Here is a 23,856-nt window from a genome sequence, read left to right as displayed (position 1 = left end):
TATGTTAATTATACTGGAATTAAATAAATAAAAATCTCCAAAAACACATATCTAGCAGCATCAATTATAGTCCATACACATACAAAAGGTACAACAAATAGAAGAGTGACTTTTTAAAAATCTAATATATATGCTTAGGATGCAGATGATACTGATTTTATGAAATAAGAGGATGCTATGAAAAGAGAACAAAGAAGGAAGCATTCTTGGAAAGTTAAAGCATGATTTCTCAAATTATAAAATTATAATAATGTGATGATGATGGAAGTCCTTGAAAATCATCTAATAAAGAGAAACCCCCAACAAAAAAAGCCTAGAAATTATAACAGGAAAAAAATAAAGGGGGGGGGGCAACACAGGATATCAGGCAACTAATTGCACTATTAGAGAAAGAAGAAGGAAATTTTAAAAAAATAAATAGAATATTTCTCAGATCTGAAGGTATACAATACTTAAAAAAACTCTCATCAAGTATTTAAAACAATTAATAATTTGTATGTAGAATAAAAGTGGTGAGAGTGGTCATCCTTTTCTCCTACTTGACCTTAGGGGAAAAACTCTCAATTTTTATCCATTGAGTATGATTTTAGTTGTGGGCTTTTCATAGACGGCCTTTATTATTTTGAGATTTATTTTCTCTAAAGCTACTGTGTCTAGGGCTTTTTTTTTTTAATCATGAATGGATGTTGTACTTTGTCAAATGCTTTTTCTACATCTCTGCATCTCTTGAAATGATCATGTGGTTTTTATTCCTTCTGTTATTGATGAAATTAATTTGTGAATATTGAACTACCTTCACAGGAATAAATCTCACTTGATTGTGATGAATGATTCTTCAAGGAATTGTTGGATTCTGTTTGCTAATATTTTGTTGTGGAATTTTGCACTTATATTCATCTGAGATACTGGCCTATAGTTCTCTTTTTTTGTGTAGAATCTTTATCTGGTTTTGATATTAGGGTAATGCTGGCCTCATAGAATGAATTAGAAAGTTTTCTTCCTGTTCTATTTTTTTAAAACCTTGAGAATAGGTATTACCTCTTCTTTAAATGTTTGGTAGTGAGGAGCCTGGCTGGCACAGTTTGAGCATTCAACTCTTGGTTTTGGCTCAGGTCATGATGGGATCGAGCCCTGTGTTGTGCTTCATGCTCAGCAGGGAATCTGCTTAAGATTCTCTCTCTCTCTCTTCCTCTGCCTCTCTCCACTGCATGCTGTCTCTCTCAAATAAATAATTTTTAAAAAATTTGGTAAAATTCATCAGTGAAGCCATCTGGCTCTGGACTTTTTTGTTGGCCATTTTTTGATTACTGATTCAACTTCATTGCTGGTAATGGGTCTGTTCAAATTTTCTATTTCTTCCTTGTTTCAGTTTTGGTAGATTATATGTTTCTAGGAAATTATTCATTTCTTGGTGGTCCAGTTTGTTGGCATATGACTTTTTGTAATATTCTCTTACAGTCTTTTGTATTTCCATGGTGTCAGTCACTTCTCTTTCACTTCTGGTTTTCTTTTTCTTTTTGATGAGTCTGGTAGAGTTTTATCAATTTTGCTGATTTTTTTCAAAGAAGCAGCTCCTGGTTTTATTGAGATATTTTTCCCTGAGTGACATTCATTGGAGAATAGGGCCTGCAAACAGACCAAGATGTCTGCCCCCAGCCCACTGCACAGTCAAACTGATGTGTATGGTGTTTTTTCTCCCTTCTTGTGGCAAGAGTCACTTTGGGGTGGTGTTGACCCCTGTTGGGGCTGATTTGAAGACTGCCACATTTGTGATGCCACTTTGGTTGGATTCTTGCCTAGGGTGTGTTAGAGAGGGCAGGTATGCAGAATCCAGGGGTGGGGCGTGTGGTGTTTGCGCAGTTTGGGCTGGTCTGCTGTGGGAGGGGACTTATAGCTGCTCCTTGGAAAATTCCTGCTGAGGCTGAGTTGGAGGGGGCTGCTCCACAGAAAAGCACAGGAGCAGGGTGTTCTGTTAGCTAGCTAGGTGGAGACTTTGTGCTGCACTGTTTTCTGTAGGTGTCCATATATCTAGGCTAGGTGATGCAAGAATGGGGAGTAGGAAGGAATGGCATCTGCCAGTTCCTCTGTTCTTGGAGAAGTCTCTCAAAGATCCTTACCTTTCTAGTATACTCTCTGAGATTAGTAAACAAGTCTCCCTTTCTTATGCCCCTGGTGTTTTTCAAACTTCTACTTCTATGCTGTATCTCAATGGGGTTGTTTGTTTTGCTGACTTTTTAAGGACAGGGACTCAGTTCCCTAATACCTTCCCATTCTCCCAGAGCTGAGTCTGCCAATTTTTAAAGTTCCAGGTGTTAAGCCCTACTGATTGTATAGATTCATGAGGTTAATCTCTTTGGTTTTCAAAGCCAAGTATTACAGGAATTCATCTTCCTAGTGTGGTTTCCTGTGCTTGGGGTGCCTGTGGTGAGATCTGCTCTTTCCCCCTCTGCACCCATGGCGTCCTTTCCTCTTGTAGACAGTCTTAGGGGTCATTTTAGCTTCCAACTATGTCTCTGCCCTTCCCTTTTTAGTGTGGCCTCTTTACATTTAGCTGTGGAGAGTCTGTTCTGCATCTTTGGATAATTTCCTGATTATTTACATTGATGTGGTGTTATCTAGGTGTATCTGTGGGAGGAGGTGAATGTAGGGTCTTCATCCTCCACTATCTTCCTTGGAACTCCCATGTACTCATCTTTTATGTTGCCATCATTTATATATACACGTATCTATATATTACTTATACATGTTTATTCTAAAATTTGACATAATATATAAGAAGTAGAGTAGAAGATAAAAATCTCCTTTCTACTTGCTCTCTCATGTTTCTTTCCACAGAGATTTAAAGAATGGAAAAGGGGATCCTTGGGTGGCTCAGTGGTTTGGCGCCTGCCTCAGCCCAGGGCGTAATCCTGGAGTCCCGGGATAGAGTCCCATGTCGGGCTCTTTGCATGGGGCCTGCCCTCTGCCTGTTTATGCCTCTCTCTCTCTCTCTCTCTCTCTGTCTCTCTGTGTCTCATGAATAAATGAATAAAATCTTTTAAAAAAATAAAAAATGGAAAAATAGTTTTGTTATATATTAGGCAGTTTATGGCCCAGCTGCTAAAACCAATAAAATAACAACACTTCACAGTCTTGTTGTAGATATGGTGAACTGACAAGGAGAGAGAGGATGCAAGTCTGATCAAAGTCATATGTGCTGTTTTCTTACTACTTCCATTCAATCTCTGTAGTTCTCCATGATTCCAATAATGAGAGGTAAGCAATGGGAGTTAGTGGGCTGAATCTAGCTTATGGTCTACTGGCCTATGAATTTGGGAAGAACACCTGGGCAGTCATGGGTCCCCTATCCGTATCCATATCTATATCCATGTATACTTAGCAGGGCCACATTTTAGAAACAGAGCTTCTAAAACATCAAGCCTCAGATCTTTTCATTTTTAAGTTCAAGAGAAATAATCCTTGACTTCCTATTTCCTCCATTCTCTACCCTCTACTCCTTGTTTCCTTCACAGCCCAAAATGAGTTTAGTGTATCTTTTCACTCTCTACTCAGTTTCTGGAGCTCTTGTACTAACAGATTGTATTCTTTTTGCTTCCCTCATAGCGATTTATTTATACCACTAATATAAGATTTATAGTAATATATGATAGCCTTATATGTTATATACATGATAGATGTTAGAAGTTCAAAGAATAATATGACATGGTCCCTACCTAAATAAGTCACCAGAGTACACTTGATTATTTACTAAATGCCAGTCACTGTGTGTGCTAAGTACTTCCTATGCATCATATAATCCTCATTGCAGCCCTGTGTCTTAGGAAATATTTTCTTCATTTCACAGAAGATAACAGAGAGACTAATTAATTAGCCCAACATTAAATGGGTGACACAGCAAACACTAACATCTAGGTAATAAAATAATAGAGTCCACGTTCTTAAATAATTTTTCTTTATTATTTAAATTTATTTATTTATTTAAAAGACTTTATTTATTTATTCATGAGAGACAGAGAGAGAGAGAGAGAGAAGTAGAGACACAGGCAGAGGGAGGAGTAGGCTCCATGCAGGGAGCCCAACGCGGGATCTGATCCTGGGTCACAAATTATACTACATTTTCATCTTTGATACTCTTCCTCTATTCTGGAACAATCAGAGAGGTGATACAGGAAAGAATGAAATCCCCAAGGATGCCCTTGCACCTTGTATCATCTGGGATCTCAGAACAGCAGAATACAGCGGATGCTGAAACATAAAAGTGCAATAATAAAATGATTGAATTGCTTAGGAAACAGTGATTTCAGCAAAACAGTTTTGCACAGTATCATATGAGGTTGCACTGCCTACCTTCTCACTTGTTCCCCCTCCTGACTCCTCCTTCAACTTAGTTCACTTATATGAAATATCACCTGATCATCTGATTGGAATCATCATTAATATCACCACCTGATACGGTGAAAGCAGGATCATCAGGATCCAACATCAGAAAGGAAGGACCCAGCATTGAACCCTGTTCCTTCAGGCTACGTGACCACAAAGACATCCAAACCCTCTGCTACAGCTTCTGATCAGCTTCTGTGAGCCTCAGAATCTAGCACTGTGTCCAATTAAGAAAGAAGAAAAATGCATTTTTTGGGTATTCCTTTTCTTTTGCAGTGTGTCTGCTGCCTGCTAGATCCCTTCCTTGCATTTTTCATAATCTGTTTATAAAATTTCAGATGAGTTTTCTTGATTCTTCATTCCTGACTTAGATGTGCTGACATGCTAGGTCAAAACCAAGAAAGTGTTGTAGTGGGGTAAAATTTAAAGACCTAGTTAAAATTAAAAAAAAAAATCACTTAACAAGCAGAAAATGTAGGTAGAGTTGGGGAAGAGAATATGAAAGGGAGATGTGCTTCAAATCAGAATGAGAAAATCGAATCATTCATCACAGGAGTAATTCCTCATTTACTTATTGCTGCTAGTTGTCTACTGTGTCTCTGGCACTTAGGACAGTCCTGACAAATATTGCACTATCACTAAACAGACATTGAATGAATAAAGGGGCGCATGAGTGATCACTCCATCCCTGCTGGCTGAAGCAGAGTGACCATTTGTCAGAAGTAATATAAAAGGATTTGTGCTTTAGATGGAGGTTAAACCTCTGCCTCTAAGATTCCTTGCAGTAGTTACTCCAGTAATGTCAACTCATTCATTCTAGATCATTTCTCTAACCAGAAAAAAACATAATTGACCAATGTAATGTGGAGTCATTATTAGCATTATATCGAAATCTTTAACATTTTTTAAAAAATAGGTTGATGTGGATCTTTCCTAAAGAGTGGCCTACAGGTAAAACCTTATCCTGGTGACAGTAGGATAGAACATGTGAAAGATATTGACAGTAGGGAATAAGGTAGAGCATGTGAAAAGTATTGAGGATCCAAGTAGCCATCTCTTTCTCACAAAACCACTTGGAAATGTTTGAGGAGTCACTTGCACTGTGAATTCAGGGTATAGGAGATCATCAAATAGAGCACTCACGTTTTTCCAGCATGGTACAACTCGAAAGCTTTGTGGAGTTGGTCAAAAGGCAACTGATGGGTTACTAATAGATCTATATTAATTTTATTTTGCAGGTAATCAGTCACTAGGTGGTGAATACAGTCTCTGGTTTTATAATCTGCAAAACAAAAAGGCCTTTGTAATAGCATTTGAGAAATGCCAAACCAACCGAAAGAAAAAAAAATCAAGGAGATTTTCTTCTGAAAATTTGACACTGAACATGGAAAATAAATCATTTATACATCAGAAGACATTGACTACTGTTGCTAAGTGTGGCTTCTATAGAAGTTCTGTTACCTAGAATTCCTTTGGAGAAAAGTTGGGTCAATATTCACATGTTACTGAGTTGAAAATGATCCTTTTAAACTAGCAGTCTCTAGCTCACCTCCTGGGCTTACCATTGCATAAACATTTCCTCCTCTGTGTATTCACACACATGGAGATGGCACTGGGAATTTACTATCAGAGAAATGGGGGCAGATGAGAATATTAATTGACTAAAGCTGTTGGTCAATATTTTTCATAAACAAGGGCCCTTCTGGAAAGATAAAAGCCAGCATCAAAACACTAGGTTGGTGTTACATACTTTTATGTAATCTTACATATATATATATATATATATATATGGTGTCCTATAACTACCTAAGAAGCTTTGCTGCTAAAAGAGCACAACAAACCCACCAGCATGGAACTGAAGTTGACTGAATTATTTGAAACACCGGGAAAACCCAAAAAATACTTTGCAGGGGATAAAAATTGTATTTGAACTTTAAAAAAAAAAAACCTATTTAACTAAATTAACTGAAATTGACTTACAAAATCTGCAAAATTTTCTAACTCATTGGATAAGTTTTTTTCTACCATTATAGCTCTGTTTCCTCAAGGAGAGGAATTTTGGTCTGTGTCTTACCAAGTTAGAAGGGATTTCATGAGAGAAACCAGCCAGTCCCTCCTATTCACTGACCCACCTCCTAGACATACACCCTTCATCGTCCGGCCGGAGACAATCAACGGGGCGTCCAGGGAAAGCTTCGAGTTTAACGGAGCTACTCCAACAATCAGACAAACACCATAGCTCCGGTGGCAGGAATCCCAAGCAGCAAGCTGATAAAGACAATTAACGACCATAAGCACTTTCCCACACATAAGTAACAACCACCACCAGAGGTGGAAGGAATCGTGTTGCTAGATCTGAACCTCTTCTGGGCCAGATGCTGCCTCCAGGGTTGCCAGTAACAGGACCTCACTAGAGAACCAGTAGAGCTTAGTGGCAAGGAGCACAGACTGTGCTAGCTGTGTGACCTTAGGTAAGTCACCTAACCTTTTTATGCCTCAGTTTCTTCATTTGTAAAAAAAAAAATGATACTATCATAGAACTGTTATGAAGATTAAGTGATTTATCATTCTTAGAACATTTAGAACACTGTCTGGCATGTAGTAAGGACCATATACTTGTTAAATGAAATTACCTGTTGCCTTTTATCTGGGCTTTCTCACTTGCTATGGTTCTCGGTGTGACTCATTTGTATTAAAACAAAACAATTATATACATATTGTGTGTGTGAAGCTTTATTTTTTTTCAAGGTTTTATTTATTCATGACACACACACACACACACACACACACACACACACAGGCAGAGACACAGGCAGAGGGAGAGGCAGGCTCCATGCAGGGAGCCCGATGCGGGACTCCATCCCGGGTCTCCAGGATCACGCTGAAGGCTGAAGGCGGCGCTAAACCACTGAGCCACCCGGGCTGCCTAGAAGCTTTATTTTTTTTTTAATTCACTTTTGTAGGGCTATACAGTGTGCTTCTTTATATCTATTTATTTTACTTCCTTTTCTGGTTTATAACCCTGTTGTCTTTCTCCTTTCTTCTTTTTTGCCTTATTTTCTCTTTCCTGTTACCTATATCACTACCTTTTCTTCCTTTATTTTTCAATCAAATACATTAGGTACACACTGAGACATATTAAATGTTTACATTTTGTCCTCTAAATTGTAAGACCCAAGAATATGGTGCCTATTTTATTCACTCTTCTATCCCTAGAACATAACACATTGGTGCATAGGAATTCATTTTTTGAATGAATGAATGGTTCTAATAGAGGACCCATAATTATCATGTGAATTAGATAATGTTTATGCTTAAATATAAAAGCAAATATGCAGAGCTAGGAATAAAGAAAAGGGAATACTGGTATTATGGCCTTTTGAATCTTTAAACTTTGTGTACTGTGATAATATATTTTTAAGTATAAATTGTTTTTATTTTTATTTTTTTAAAGATTTCATTTATTTATTCTTGAGAGACACAGAGAGAGCAAGAGAGGCAGAGACACAGGCAGAGAGAGAAGCAGGCCCCATGCAGGGAGCCTGATGTGGGACTCGATCCTGGGATTCCAGGACCATGCTCTGGGCCAAAGGCAGGCGCTAAACCACTGATCCACCTAGGGATCCCCTGCTTTTATTTTTAAATAAATGTTTTAGAGTGAATTTATGTTCTGTTCTTATAGCTGGGGTCTACAAGTCCAAAACATATGTTCAGGAGAGTTTATACCAATCTAGGTGAGGATATTTAACACATACTTCCTTCCGCCTTAAGCATATAATCACCGTGCCCCAAGTCCACGTACCATGGTATCACTGAGTCCAATAGCCTCAAAGGCAAAGTCAGCACCAACTCCTGTCATTTCCATGACCACCTGCTGGACAGGCTTCTTGAGTTTTTGAGGGTTGAGACAATCAGTGACCCCTAATGCTCTTGCCCGGGGAAACTTCTCCTCATTGATATCAACCCCAATGATTCTAGAAGCACCAGATGCTTTACAGCCCATGACAATGGCTGAACCGATTCCACCAAGTCCAAAGACCACGCAGGTGGAACCATGAGTGACCTACAAATTCACAAGGAATGTTTATATTAGGAATCAAACCTGGGCACATATGTAATTCAGAAAACAAGCAAACAAACAAAAACAACAGTTGAAACTTTCGGCTCTATAAATAACAGTTGAACGTTTAGACTGATTGGCTTAGTTTTGATGTTTTCCAGGCAAATCACTATGACAGACACTAACACACAGGTACCTTCCTCACCTTGGCTGAGTGCACAGCAGCCCCATAACCTGTAGGCACCCCACAACTTATGAGACTGACTTTATCCATAGGAGCAGCAGCATCAATTTTTGCCACTGCAATCTCAGGAACAACAGTATATTCAGTGAACGTGCTTGTGCGGAAAGAGTGATAAATCTTTTTTCCTTTGCAAGTAAATCTGCTAGTCCCATCCAGCATTAATCCAGAAGAAGGTAGAACACTGTTCCGTGGTGGCATAGACACAGGTAGAGGCAGCAGCATAGACACAGGGATTTGTAAAGACAGAAGCGAGTACCTTTAGTTACAGGTCTGTACTTATACAATATCAGCAATTTGATAAAAGAATAATAGGGTAAATTACTAACTCTTGCTTCTCACAGAAGTTTCCCTTGGGATGCAAGCAGGAACTGCATTCTCTACACTGTGGAATAATAAGTGTGAGGACTTTATCTCCTATATAAAAAAAAAATAATACAAGCATTAGTTTAAAACATCATTGGAACAGAAATACAATAATATGTTTATAAAAGTTTCATTGGATGGCCTAAGAACTTGCAGGCAGGTTATAGCAGCCAGGATAACATTGCCCATTGCTGTTTTCTTTTTAAGTTTTTATTTAAATTGCAATTAGTTAGCATCCAGTGTTATATTAGTTTGAGGTATACGGTATAGTGATTCAGCACTTTCAAGTGTCCTCCTTAATATCCATCATCTATTACCCCAATCCCCCACCCCCCTTCTGGTAAACATCAGTTTGTTTTCTGTAGTTGAGAGTCTGTTTCTTGGTTTGCCTTCCTCTCAAGTATTTTTTTTTCCTTTTTTGTTTGCTTAGTTTTTTTAAATTCCACATATAATTTAAATCACATGATATTTCTCTTACTCTGACTGACTTATTTTGTGCAGCAGAATACTCTCTAGCTCGATCCATGTAAGTGAAATCTTGCCATTTGATGGTATCTTGCAAGATTTCATCGTTCTTATGACTAATATTCCTATATATATATATATATTTTGATGGACACTTGGGCTGTTTCCATACATTGGCTATTGTTGATAATGCTGCTGTAAACGTTGGAGTCCATGTGTCTCTTTGAATTAGTATTTTTGTATTCTTTGGGTAAATATCTAGTTGTGCACAGTTGTTGGATCATAGAGTAGTTCTATTTTTAATTTTTTGAGGAACCTCTGTAGTGTTTTCCAGAATGGTTGTGTCAGTTTGCATTCCCACCAACAGTGCAAGAGGGTTCCCCTTTCTCTGAATCCTTGCTGACACCTGTTGTTTCCTGTGTTGCCCATTACTGTTTGGAAGGAGAAACTATATAACCTGGTTTTAGAAATGACATTATTCTTTTGGGCAAATAATGGATATTTGGGAATATTTCTTATAGGGTAGACAGTTGTAGGTCTGCTTTCCCCCTGCTCTGGAAATAGAATGAAACTAAGAATGAATCTTAAAGATGTTATCTAGCTTAACCCTTTTGTTTTTCATTTGAAGGATTTAAGCCCCACAGTGTAGTCACCTGCCTAGAGTGGTCCAATCAGGTAATAAGAGAGCACTTTTCATTGAGTCTTTTTGCCCATGATGGCACACTGACTCATAGCAGCCTCTGACATATTTTCTTTAGTGGGGCTTAGTTCCTAGATATGCTAATTCCAGAGAATAAAAGGGATCACTCTCCCTTTGTAGAGGGAGCACTTAATGCAGAGGGTAGTTTTAGGTTGCAGAGTTCTGGACACGATGTTGATTATATTTGGATCCAGTCATTAGTTAGCACACCTGGGCTCTAGGGTGACAGGCTGGATGGGATCTAAAAAGAAAAAAAAATTTTTTTAAAAAGAAAATTAATTAACACAGTCATCACAGACTTAGAAAGGCCTGGTCAGAGGTCTACAACATTGTTCTGGATGGCCCCTACAAATTTTCCTAACAAAGAAATAGAGCTCTCTCTCCTTTGGCCTCTTGCAGAGTTTAGATGGCATTAAAATCTCTACAAGTTTATATAAGGCACATGTTGTCTTCATTGGCTCTTAAAAATTCCAAAGATCCTGGATCTCAAATTCAGGAGAACTTTTGGTCTTTTATCCTTTCCCCTCCAAATGTTCATTGTTTTCCACAAAACTTTCAATGGATTTTTTTCTAGCTAAAGAGGAGTTAGAGCATATATTCCACCTGTTTGCATTATGTTATTAGACACATAGAGATTATGCTTTTTACCTTTGTCTTCCTGTGTGCCTAGTGTCAGATGCATGGTAGACATTCCATAATTTTTTGCTAAATCAATTCCCCAGTAAGAGCTTCACAAGTGTCCTGACCATGCACTTTCTTAAATCTCTTGGTGTGCCTGGCTCCAAGCTGTGAAGTCTGTAATATCTTAATCTGTGTGATTGCTCTTATTCATTCTATTCATTTCAGTCATGCTAAGAATAGCTATGTCAAAATCTTTTTTGATAGTCTGGGAAAGAACATATACTTGCTTTCTTTGATTCTTTGAAATATATCATTATCATCCTGTCATTGAAAAGTCAAATTCTGTATTCCAGTTGATTAGAACATTCATTTGTCAAACATTCTAATGCATTCTAATCCTGAGACAGGTACTATGCTAAGCATGTGAGGGGTACAAATATATGTAAGAAACAATCTCAATATTTTCCAATCATTTAGAATTCCACTGGTCCTATCTCAATACTCATTTAGCTATGGATATATATACTTGGCTCAGCGACTGGCCCTTTGGATTGCTAGAGAAGACAGCAGGGAAACTGTGTGAGTCTTGGAATCACTGGATACAATTAATATAATGATAAATGATTAGTTAGAAGAGTCTAGAGGCAAACCAATTTTTTCCTGTAAATATGTTAATACATTTTAAGTTCATCCTCTGTGCAAAGTTGTTCTTTGGGAGGCTGTTTGTGAGCAGGGTCTTATGGCCCCACTTCTTACCTGGTTTCACTGAGGTCACTCCTTTGCCAATACTCTCCACAATCCCAGCTCCTTCATGGCCTGGGATGAAAGGAAAGATTGCTGAGAGTAATCCTTTTATTGCATGGTCATCAGTACCACAGATCCCTGTAGATGCCAGCTGCATAGGAATTAAGTGACAAAAGATCAATTGGTTTGGAAATTTTCTTTCTTTCTTTTTTAAATCTGAGATTGATTATTAAATTTTTTTTACATGAATTATGTCATTTTATCCCTATACCAATCCTCAGAGGAATCAGGACAGGTCTTATAGTTTCTAATTTAGAGATGAGGAAAGGGAGATTCAAAGATTGAGAATGACTTGTCCAAAGTCATATGGCACATGTTAAGATCTGGAAATAAATTTTTGTTTTTTGAAATCTATTCTGTATATATAGGTCATCAAATAGTTTTGAAATATGAGGGATAATTGCATACAATGAAGGACTTTTTGCTCACGTTATCAATAGCACCACCATTGAGAAACAAAGAATTTTAGGCCCATATTGTGGAATGTTTTTCCTGTGCTCTGGGGAAATCTGTTTTTAGCATTTTAAACTTGTATGTTGAAAATATTCTTTAAATTAATAATATTAAATTGGGGGGCCTGGGTGGCTTAGCAGTTGAGCATCTGCCTTTGGCTCAGGGCATGATGATCCCAGGGTCTGGAATCAAGTCCCACATCGGGTTCCTTGCGTGGAGCCTGCTTTTCCCTCTGCCTATGTCTCTGCCTCTCTGTCTCTCATGAATAAATAAATAAAATCTTAAAAAAATAAATAACATAAAAGTGAGTTTCAGTTAAAATTAACCACTGAAAATTTAGTTGACATTGAGAAGTTTTTTTGTTTGTTTTTGTTTTTGTTTTAAAGATCACGCCCTGGACTGAAGGCGGTGCTAAACCGCTGAGCCACCCAGGCTGCCCGACATTGAGACATTTTAAAACTTAGTTAATGGCCTGAGTTTTCTTGTCTGTTAATAGGCCTGACCCAACTACATTGATCATAAAAATGAAGCATTTCATATACCATGGTCCCTAAATAACTGCTCCGCCTGCAATACAAGCACAAAAGCATGTGCCCGAGGATACCGACTACTTTTCCAGTAAGTGTAATGGGAGCGGCCGAGTTTATAACTGGAACACTGGGATCAGCTGTGGCATAGGATTGTGGCTAATCGCTAAGTAGATATGCTCATGACAAATATGCTGTGCTTTGGGTTCCTACTAAAATGGCTTCAAGGGCAGCCCGGGTGGCTCAGCAGTTTAGCACCTGCCTTTAGCGCAGGGCCTGATCCTGGAGACCCGGGATCGAGTCCCACTTCGGGCTCCCTGCAGGGAGCCTGCTTCTCCCTCTGCCTGTGACTCTGCCTCTCTCTCTCTCCCTCTGTGTGTCTCGAATAAATAAATAAAATCTTTAAAAAATAAAAATAAAAAAATAAAATGGCTTCAAGATGCTATCAAAGGCTAAAAATTTTGTTTTAGGTATGCAGCAGTCTGGAATCTCCTTATTAGGTTTGTTCTATATATCAGATAAGAATATGCAATTATTTTTGGGAGGTTGTCTCTAGCAGTAAGTGGAGATGGAACTGTCTGTGCTTATGAATAGATCCAGTCCGTTAGCTTGATTTTGTCCAGGGTTCAGTGTGGTGTTGCTCAGGTTCTTGCTGCTGCAACTTCTACCTTGGTGAATCGTGGATTAATTATTTGGGGTTTAGCCTTTGTAGCGAAGGAGCGTACAGGTGTAAGAACAGAGCATATTGGCTAATTAACTAGGAAACATTTCGGCAGATGGTGACCCAGTACAAAATAAATACTAATTAAAAGCTGTTTGGATGGCTGATAAATAGAAAAATAGCTTCTGAATAGCAGTCAGTTAACTAAATTCCTTTCTCTGTGTACGTTCTTATCACCTTTCGTTTTATTTTTTACAATCAAATCTTTAGCGTAACACTGGACATGGAGCTGATAATTTATTTAATGTTACTTCCCATTTTCTCCTGTTTTGTCTTTCACTGCCTGTCTTTTTCTACTTTCTTACTTCCCTTCACTCCCTTTCCCTCTGTCATCTTTACAATTCCCTTCATTTCTTTTTTCCTATAACCATCCTCCTATACCCTCTACTTTGATTAGATATGGTATGGACTAGAAGCATGTGGCTTTCACTATCTGTTGTGTTCATTAAATCAAGAGTTGAGTTTCCTAAGTCTCAAATTAGAAGATAGATGAATTTAATATTTAATAAGATTTAAAGCAATAATACTCCTAAAATTGGGTATTTAATGATTTGGTAAAGTTTGACTGAGAGGTGATATGAGTGGCAAGGAGCCTGTTCCCATGCCTGATATAAGTTCTGTTCAATAATTGTTAACTTTTCTCAGTTGCTTTGGATACTATTATGAAGTCCTAGATGCTCATTCCTAGAAATTGAAATTTTACCACACAGTGAACTTTTTCAGACAAACTCCGAGATTATTATAATGTATGAGCCCAAAACAACAGAGATGGAAAATGAGTCTGTTAGTCACTGCATATTCCTTTGTTGACATCAACTTTGTGTCATAGAGGTAGGAGGAAATGAACTTCTTGTCTTCTTTCCCTCAAAAATGAAAAAAAGTTACTACTTAAAAAACCTTCTAGGTCACATTGTGAGGTATATAGGCCTATGATATTATATAATTTAAGTAAAAATTTCAATACTGGCAAAAGGATTATGTGGATGAGTGAACTACCACTACTTTACAAGTATGAAGAATATCTTAAACTTTCATTACCTCTATTCATTTATCCTAGTTTTACAATTTCCTCTTTTACAAAGAAAAGTGGACAGACCACAAATGCAAATTTTATACATATTATATATAATATATATGATATATATAATAAATAATAATAATATATAATATATATATATGAAACAGGAGTTCCTTACATTTACTTTCATAGGTAAAAGTTAAAAAACTTAAATTTACCTTAATGCGCACTTCCCCAGCCTTTGGTGGCTCAACTTGTACTTCCTCAATTGAAAGAGTAGAATTTGCTGCCCAGGCAATGGCTGCCCGGCATGTAATTGTCTGTGGACACAATGACATTAAAATGATATCATTTAGTGAAAAAATTTAACTTTTATTCCGATCATACAAATGACACTTATTTGTTATAATTAGTAAAAATACGAAAGTCAAAAAGAAACAGAAGAAAAATCATTGTAATTTCAGATACAACCTGTTGAAATTTTAGCATATCTCCTTCCAGTCTCTTAGAAGAATTTTGATATAGTTGAGATCGTGTTTATAAGTAATTTTGTATTCAGCTTTTTTCTAGTAACTATCACCATATATTGAGCATTTACCATTTACTTGTCAGTAAGCATTTTCTCATGACTTCAGTATATGTACTGCCAAAACAAGCACTTCTCATGACTTCAAATGCTTTGTAATCAGAATTTTAAATGCCTACTTTATATTTCATCCTGTGAATGTGTCCCAATTTGCTTTGTAACTATCTAGACATGTCATCATTTTCATTGTTTTAACTATTCTAAAGTATATTGTGATAACCAACTTTGTTCATAATTTTGACTTGCTTGGTTTCCTTAAGTAATGATTACTTTGGAAAGATAAAGACATTATTAGGGCTAAATTGATTTCCCAAGCTGTTTACAGAAATGTTGAATAATTTGGCACAATTCCTAGAAATGTAAAAGAATATCTGTAAACATTATTTATTCCACTCTCATCAGCATTGACAGTAGTCATTAAAAGCAAAGTATCCAATAGGTACAAAAAGCTAGCTATTTCTTTTCACTAGCATTTTTTGAATGCTAAAGATGTTGAGTATATTCTCTGTCTTATGTAGTCATATGTATTTTCCTGTTTTGTGGAGCGTTTGGTCATATAGTTAATGTAAGTATCTACTGGCATCTTGGCATTTTTCTTATTATTCATTTGACCCCTTTACACATTAAAGGAGTGAGCTATTGTCAGTCAGCTTGTTGTGCATCATTTTCCCTGGTTGACATTTGAACCTTAATTTTTATGAAGTTACATGCATTCATGTGCACACACATTTTAAAATTTTGGTTACTCGAAGTATCTTCTCCTTGTTATTTATTCCATTTTTATACTTTGGAAATTCTCTCCCTGTAGAGACTAAATATTTCTTATCTTCTTTCTAGGTTTTTACAGTTTGCTTTTTAAATCCTTTACTCTTAAAATTATTTTTTTATATGATGTGCAATTATAGAATCTAAATGATTGTCCTAGTACAAACTCTTGATTGTTTCTCTAATTTCTGCTTAAATTAGCCCCTTTACTATATAAGTTCTTATATTTACAAGTTTCTCTTTGGAAGCTGTTTCTATTGTCCCATTTATCTTCTTGACAGTTCTTGCAGTAGCATCTTGATGATTTGAATACTTTAATTTTTTTATGTATCTTAATATCTGGTGGGATTAGTACCCTTTATAATTTTATGTATGTTCCATTTGCAAGTTTACTGCACTAGTAATTGTAAGATATACTAAGCTGACTAAATCTGTTATGTCTCCAAGAAATTTAGATACCACTACAGGAGCTAATATATGTCTTATACTACAAAGAAAACGGACAAATGCCAAGAAAAGAAATTCAAATAAAATGATACAAAAAAATTACTTCTGGGGTGCCTGGTTAGCTCAAGTGTCTGCCTCTTGGTTTTGGCTCAGGTCATGATCTCATGGGTTGTGAGATTGAGCCCCGAATCTGGCTTCTTGCTCAGCTGGGAGTCTGCTAGAAAGATTCTTTCTCTCTGCCCCTCCTGCCCACACTGCCCCCTCTTAAATAAATAAGTCTTAAAAAAAGAAAAGAAAAACATTATTTCTTTCAGGATGAAATAATTCTGCTTTTACCTACCAAACTCAAGTAAAAATTTATACTTTATGAAAAAACTTCTGTAATTTCAAAATGATACACACAAGGCAAAAAAAACTTGGAAAATTCAGACAAGGGTACAGGGGAAAAACTGCAAGGTTGGCACCCAGCTATTACTATTTATAACATTTTAGGGTCTTTCCAATTGATATCCTATATGTGTTTGTGTAATCATACTAAGAATACTGTTTTACAGTCTACTCTTGCACTTTGCTTTATAAGTGCTTTCTAGGTAATTTAAAATGATCACGTAGGATTTTATTTACTATAATATTTATTTAACCAGTTTCCTAATATTTGACACATCTCACTTCCAGTGCTATACTTTTTATTTTTTGAGACAGAGAGAGAGAGAGAATGAGAGAGAATATAAATGTTGGGAGGAGTAGAGGGAGAGGGACAAGCAAGCTCCATGAGGAATGCAGAGCCCAACATGGGGCTCTATCCCACAATCCCAAATCAAGAGCTGAGCTGAAATCAAATCAGAGGCTTAACCAACTGAGCCACTCAGGCACCCCTCCAGTGTTATACTCTTAAAAACAATGCTATAGTTAACATGTATATAAAAACAACCTATGGGACACCTGGGTGGTTCTGCGGTTGAGGGTCTGCCTTTGGCTCAGGACATGACCTTGGGGTTCTGGGACTGAGGCCCACATCGGGATCCCTGAGAGGAGCCTGCTTCTCCCTCTGCCTATGTCTCTGTCTTCTTTCTGTGTTTCTCATGAATAAATAAATAAAATCTTTTAAAAAATAAATATTTCCTTTGATTAAATTTCTGAGTCAAATGATAGGCATATTTTTAAGATATTTGATACAATGTTGTCAAACTATCACCCAAGAAGTGTCTAGTAAGCTATTTTCCCAGCAGTGATGTTTGAGTTTCTGCAGGTGGGAAAACATTAGGTATTATTAGAAATCTTTGCTAATCTTTTTTTTTTTAATTTTTATTTATTTATGATAGTCACACAGAGAGAGAGAAAGAGGCAGAGACACAGGCAGAGGGAGAAGCAGGCTCCATGCACCAGGAGCCTGATGTGGGATTCGATCCCGGGTCTCCAGGATCAGGCCCTGGGCCAAAGGCAGGCGCCAAACCGCTGCGCCACCCAGGGATCCCAAATCTTTACTAATCTGATGGGAGAAAATGGTGTCTTAATTTTGTTTCAGTGTACACTATTTGGACAAGTAATGGAAATGATATAGATCTATTTTAAAAGTAGCACTTACTTTGTCTGACGTGTCCATGGTGAGTTTTCTTCCCTTGGTGCTTTAAAGGTATAGCTGAGAGGACTGCACTTCCTTGACTGCTCCTGGGCAAACCACACAGATTATTTATAATGTTTGCACTTCGAAAGTTATTAAAAGTAATTACATAGTCACGCACCAACAAGGGAAAACCAGACAGGTGAAGTGGTTGGTAAATATGTAAAGGTGAAGGAATGTGGGAGAGTGATTGGGGAGGGAGTGGGTTAAAACAACGATGCTGAATAAGGAGAGCTTAAAAGGTAACAATGAGGGACACCTGGGTGGCTCAGCAGTTGAGTGTCTGCCTTTGGCTCAGGGTGTGATCCTGGGGTCCTGGGATCGAGTCCCACATCAGGCTTCCTGCATGGAGCCTGCTTCTCCCTCTGCCCTCTCTCTCTCTCTGTGTCTCTCATGAATAAAAAAAAATAAAATCTTTAAAAAAATAAAAGGTAACAATGAGTGAGAGTGAGAAGGCAATGAAAGGATTATTAAAATGTGAATCAAGTGATAAAAACTAAGAGGAAGATCATCTACTAATTAGTTAACAATGTGAATGTCAGTTACATGAAACATATCCTTGGATCCAGGCAATGAAAGTACAACACAGGGTCGCTGGGAGTCAAAAAAGATGGAAAAAGCACAAATAATGATACAAAGTACTAAGAAAAAGCTGAGAAGACAGTAACAAAGATGAAAAATGCTAAAAGCAATATGAGGTCATTGTGAATGATTAGAGAGTTTTATTTAAGTGAGACTTGAACTGCATCTGGAAGAAAGAATTTATATAAAATAAAGTAATGGGTAGCATATTCAAAATGAGAGTTTGAGCTTAATCAAATAAAAGTGAAAATGCATGATGTGGACTTTGGGTAATGCTAATAATGATGATGATGATGCAATTCCTGATAATGATAAGGATGATGATGACCTCAGGCTACCTTTTAATATTTACTTACTGCAGTGTTTCTCTACACCAGAATGTGTAAGAGTTCATTATGGGAGGTTGTTAAAAGTTTATAACTCTGGCCATACCCTTGATATTCTGGTTTCTGCTGGATAAGGATCCCATGGCAAATAATAGACCAGAAAACATCAAGGTACGACTTATTAATTGGCAGAATAAGACTGTGAGTTCTTTGGTTGGCTACTCAGGCTGCCCCTAATTCACATCTCCTAGACATTATTTGTCCAGAGCTTCCTTGGAGGAGGTCAATGAAGCAGTTTCTCTCCTGAGAACATATTATCTTCACAGTTCACAGTTACTATAAGGAGAGAGTAATTTGGGGCAAGCTTCAGTAATTAGTAGCTCTCGAGGTTTGGAGTTTTTCTGGCAACAGAACTCTCTTAGCCCTCTAGTTAGTTGTTTATTATAAGTTTCATTTGAAGTGTTTTATATCTGCTAATAATTCAGAAATCCTCTCAGGGTCCTGGCCCTAACACTGCTTCTATCTTATCATAAAGCCTAGGGACTAACCATTCCTCTGAGGATATTGTGAAACTCTTGCTATAAGACTTGGACCAGAAACTGAGCTCGGGTGAGGCTCGGCTTCTTTGCTCTGAAACCTGGCCAGGAGAATGCTCTTGGGAGGCATGTCAGGTGACTATGCTTTATATAGGGAAGGGTCACCTTTACGGGCAAGATAGTACAAGAACAGAGGTGCTTGGATGGGATTGAAGGAATTTAGGATTGTTCATTCTTCTCTATCCTTAAATAACCTTGCTCTACAATACCCTGGTCGGGAAGATTTCTGCACCAATGGACTACTCTTGGAACCTACACATTGTCCCTATTCAGCAATGCTTGGATGATGTGATGTTCAATATTGCCTGAGAAGATTGACTGTGACTCGAAATGAATGAATGTGCTGATGTGAATGATCTTGTTCAGAAGGTCCAGTTTGGGCTTGTCTCTCCCATAGCATCTTGCTAATGGCTAAAACATTAAGAAAAATTTTTTCCAAGTTGCCTAAATTTAGAGCTTTAGTGAGCATGTGGTCTGAATCCGAGATGACCAGTGATAATTGCTCATTTAATGGCTTTTCTACAAAATCTATCTTCCAAATCAAGAATTGGAATCTTTATTGCTTCTCAGTTGCCTCCACTCCACTGTGAGTATCCACAGTTCTGAGATATCAATGTACCATTTCCCTTCTGGGATCCAATTTTTGTATTAGAGCTCTTTTCTTTCCAAGTTACTGAAGCCTAACATGAATAAGCTTAAGGAAAAGGGGGAAAATGTTAACAGAAATTATGAAGGGAATGAACAACCAAACAAAGTCAAGGGTAGGAATGCAATTGGGAGGAGAAACTCGAATCAATTCAACCTCAGTAGGATTTTCCCTCTTTCTAATGTGAGGCAATGCGGCAAAGTGGATGCTAGCACTAAGACCTGAATTCGATCTTAATTCCATCTCTTACATGCAGGGACATAAGGCAAGAAATCCAACATCTCTGTACTTCAGCTTCCCCATCTATGAAGTGAGGGTGATTATAGTAGCTCCTATCTCATAGGTTTGTTATCAGCATTAAGTTAACAAATGACAATTGTTTAGAACTATTCCTAGTACATAGCATGGCCTATATATACATATTATCGATGATGATGATGATTATGATGATGGTGTCTCTCTGCACATTGATTACCTTTTCTCACCACTGTCTTGCTTTTTGCCATATAGTGGTAAATATGGCCACAAAAAGTCCACTTAATTCTTAAATCTAACAACTATAACAAGAGACTTCAGATCTGTCTATCATCTTAATTCCAAAAATGTCTCCTTGCTCAGCTTGGGTGAGGTGCTCACTCCTGGACCAAAGTAACCTAGCTCAAGTTGTGGAGCTGTAGAAGAATTTGGTAGGTGTTATCACGGCCATGTTGATGCCCCTGAGCAGCTGAAGGTGGCTGGGGAAAATCACAGGGCAGATTGGCTCCATTGTAAATTCTGGATCGTCAAGACAAAATGAAGTCTTGGTAGTACTTGGCAATACATCATTTTCCTAGCCAACTTGTTGTCCAATTTCCTGAAATAAATGTCAGTCTTTCAACACCTGTGTCAGATATCTGACCATCATCACCTCCATCTTTCTCCATCCCCCTTTCCCTCAGGAAATGGACTTACAGTACACTGAAAATTCACCCAGTTGCTTCAGGCAAAACTCTCCCCTTTCTATACCCAGTTCATTAACAAGTTCCACTAGCTCTGCTTCTGATATATTTCCCAAATTTGTTGGTGTTTAATGTCTTACTCCCTACTCTAGAATACAGTTTCTATGAGAATGGGGACCTTGAATCTCAATATTTTTCTCCTATTCCAAGTGTCTGGAATGGTGCCTGATACATAGTAGGAACTCAGTAAGTATTGATTAAATGACTTAAAATGAAGTTATCAGAAAAGAACTTCCTTGGATGCCTAATGTGTGTATTATGTGGCCATGTAACTGCATCTCTACTCATCTTGTCCTTCCCTATCACCTGTCTCTGCTTAGAAAACTCATTGTTACTGATTTCTTGTGTCAGTGCAACTTGTCAGCTTTTTTTTTTAATAAAAGATTTTATTTTTAAGTAATCTCCGCACCCAATTTGGGACTCTGTCTCACAACACTGAGACCAAAAGTCACACCCTCCGCCCACAGGCCAATTTGTCATCTTCTTAACATAGTCCTCCCTCTCCCATTAAGAAGAAAAACAGAAACAAACTTTCCACTTTCCTACATCTTTTTCCAGCTACTACTGGCAGTCAAGATGGATGTTTATGTGGCTCTCTGAATTGAAGGTTAAGAGTTATAAGCCAAATACTATTAATCTGGGCTTTTGCTTTTTGGCTTTGAGAAATTTTAATTGTCCTGCATATAACTGGAACTTTGCAATTTGGCCAATTTGTGGGTGGATTTTTATATTTGGATAATTTTAACTTTTTAATTTGAGTAAGAGGATGCCAATGTATAATTTGATTTTTATAATTTGAGTAATTTGGACTGCATAGCTTCAGGGAGTTTCTACAGTATTTCAGGGGGTGTTTGGCAGTGACTGCAAAGATAGCAATAAACCAAAGTCATATCATTTAAGATAAGATTCTATACACTCACTTTTTCTTACCTTCCTCTCATTCCTTCACATATGCCACCCTGTTTTATAACCCTAGCAATCCATTGAAGCATCCATTTTGAATTTCATTCATGATTTCCATTTCACTAAAGCCAATGGCCATTTTCAGTAGTCATCTTGATGGTTCAGTGCTACTGGTCACAGCTCCTTGACACTCTTCAATTTCTTGATTCAATTCTCTTTTGTTTCTTTCCATAATTTTGGTTGTTCCTTTTCTGACTCTTTTTAAAGTCAGAAAAGAACACTTCTTCTTGACCATTAAGTATTCCCAACCAGGTTCCTGACTTTGGCAGAACAGATTCACTGAGCTTGAAAATTCAGTCTCCTCTGGAGCTCTGCTACCCCTGCAATAATCATAGATTTAATTCTCAGCTATGGTTAGCTCTTCAACTTCAGGAGATTGGAAATGAAATGTCTACTATGGAATTGTTCTTTTATATTTCATCCCCTTCCTAAACCATCATCTTCAATATAGTTGATATTTAGACAAGATATTTACCATGTCTCTTTATTAAAGTAATATTTTTTCTTATTATAAATAATATGTGCTCATTTTAGAAAATTTAGGCAATATAGGAAGCATAAAGAAAAAATAAGAATTCTTATAATCACACTACCTATTAATCATTATAAATATTTTAGAACTTTTTTCTACATATATAAATTTTATTTTTTTAAAGATTATATTATATATATGCCACAGAGCCAGGATAGTCAGAGGCGATGATATGAAGAAAGACCTGAAGTCTCACTAAATTTTAATCTGGGAGACAGAAGGACCGAGACTCAGACTCGGACTCAGAATGACTTGGATTTGGACTCCAAGGCTTTGTCTCCTCCAGTTTTTGTTAAGAGAGCTAACAGATTGGCTATAGAAATAATTAACTTTGGGAAGCAGAGAAAAATGTTTACTTCAAAGGGTAAAAGAATAGGCTATTGACTCAAGGAGTGGGGAGTGGAGGAGCTGTATCTGGAGAACGATGTGGTCAAGAGTCAGTGTGGCAACTCAGGACCTCCCATATCCCTGGTGTGCCAAGGACTATGAGATTCAGTTCTCAGAGAGGCTCCACAGCTGGCTCCCCACATATTCTCCTTTTTGTTTTTTGAAGTAAAGTAAGCATGACTAGCATCGGGACCAGTATTTCTTGTTGGCTTAGATACCTCATTCCAGTTTGACAGACGGTATAAAACAGGAGACATAAAACAACAAAATTATAGATGCAAGAAGGAGAAAATGTGTATTTTAAAGTATTTAAAAGGATTAAGTGAGGCTATGCTTTCAGCCTCTTGTTCCAGGACATCAGATCCTTGTATTTCTGGAACTGAGGCATGAGCCATAGCAAGAACCTGAGCTTGCAATTTTAGAATATGAAATAGAGCCCTTATCTCTTATAGGGACTCTTCAGCAGTCGGCATTAGCATTTTCATAGGCCAGCTGCTTGACTAGGACATCCACAGCCTGCATCGATGACCTGCCTCTGAACTGCTTTAGTAAGGCCTTCGATGAAATCAGCATCACTTTCCGAAGGTCTCTGTAAGCATTTTGTAAATGACTTTACAGATTGCCCAGGTTCTGGTAGGGTTTGCCAAGACCTTCGGGTGGACAGGGAAATTTGCTCTTAGGCTTGGGGAGCATATGTCAGTTGATTTGGGACAGTTTGAAAATTTCCACTCCCAACAAGCATGTTGAAATAACAGGGATATTAGCGCGTTTGTTAATATGAGCCCGTTCCTGAGCAAAGTCTCCAAAAGCAGATTTCCATTGTAAATATATACCCTGTTAAGGAGCCCTTTCCTTTTTGATGCCAGTCCCTAGGAAGGAGCCACCTACAAGCCACAGCCTCCAATATAACTTGAGTAAGAGGGGCCTGTACACCATTCCCTCCTACACTATCCCTTAGAGGCTGTAACATCTTTAAATCAACTGAGTTATTATGCACCCTATTAATGCCCCCTGGCCGTTAGGAACCTCTTCAGGGGAGGGGGGGGGATCA

General features: G+C 37.7%; 1 protein-coding gene across 2 annotated transcripts; it reads right to left on the bottom strand.

Moving 5' to 3' along the window:
- Positions 1 to 3,935: 3,935 nt before the first annotated feature.
- Positions 3,936 to 17,834, bottom strand: LOC129501969 (alcohol dehydrogenase 1-like). 2 transcript variants are annotated; one of them, XM_055313294.1, is made up of 9 exons: positions 17,740 to 17,834; positions 14,575 to 14,676; positions 11,590 to 11,728; positions 9,011 to 9,098; positions 8,646 to 8,865; positions 8,183 to 8,443; positions 6,513 to 6,648; positions 5,524 to 5,662; positions 3,936 to 4,245 (listed from the first exon to the last, which is right to left on the bottom strand). In XM_055313294.1, exons 1-9 carry the CDS (start codon positions 17,755 to 17,757, stop codon positions 4,221 to 4,223), a joined length of 1,128 nt encoding a protein of 375 aa, XP_055169269.1. In that variant the 5' UTR covers positions 17,758 to 17,834; the 3' UTR covers positions 3,936 to 4,220. The 2 variants fall into 2 exon arrangements, with proteins under 2 accessions (XP_055169269.1, XP_055169270.1); XM_055313295.1 differs by lacking the exon at positions 17,740 to 17,834 and having other exon boundaries at positions 14,575 to 14,694.
- Positions 17,835 to 23,856: the final 6,022 nt, after the last annotated feature.

The sequence above is a fragment of the Nyctereutes procyonoides genome, unplaced genomic scaffold, assembly GCF_905146905.1.
Source record: "Nyctereutes procyonoides isolate TBG_1078 unplaced genomic scaffold, NYPRO_anot_genome, whole genome shotgun sequence".
Lineage (NCBI taxonomy): Eukaryota > Metazoa > Chordata > Mammalia > Carnivora > Canidae > Nyctereutes > Nyctereutes procyonoides.
The sequence above is the reverse complement of the archived record's forward strand: the minus strand, read 5'-3'. Positions and strand labels throughout refer to the sequence as shown.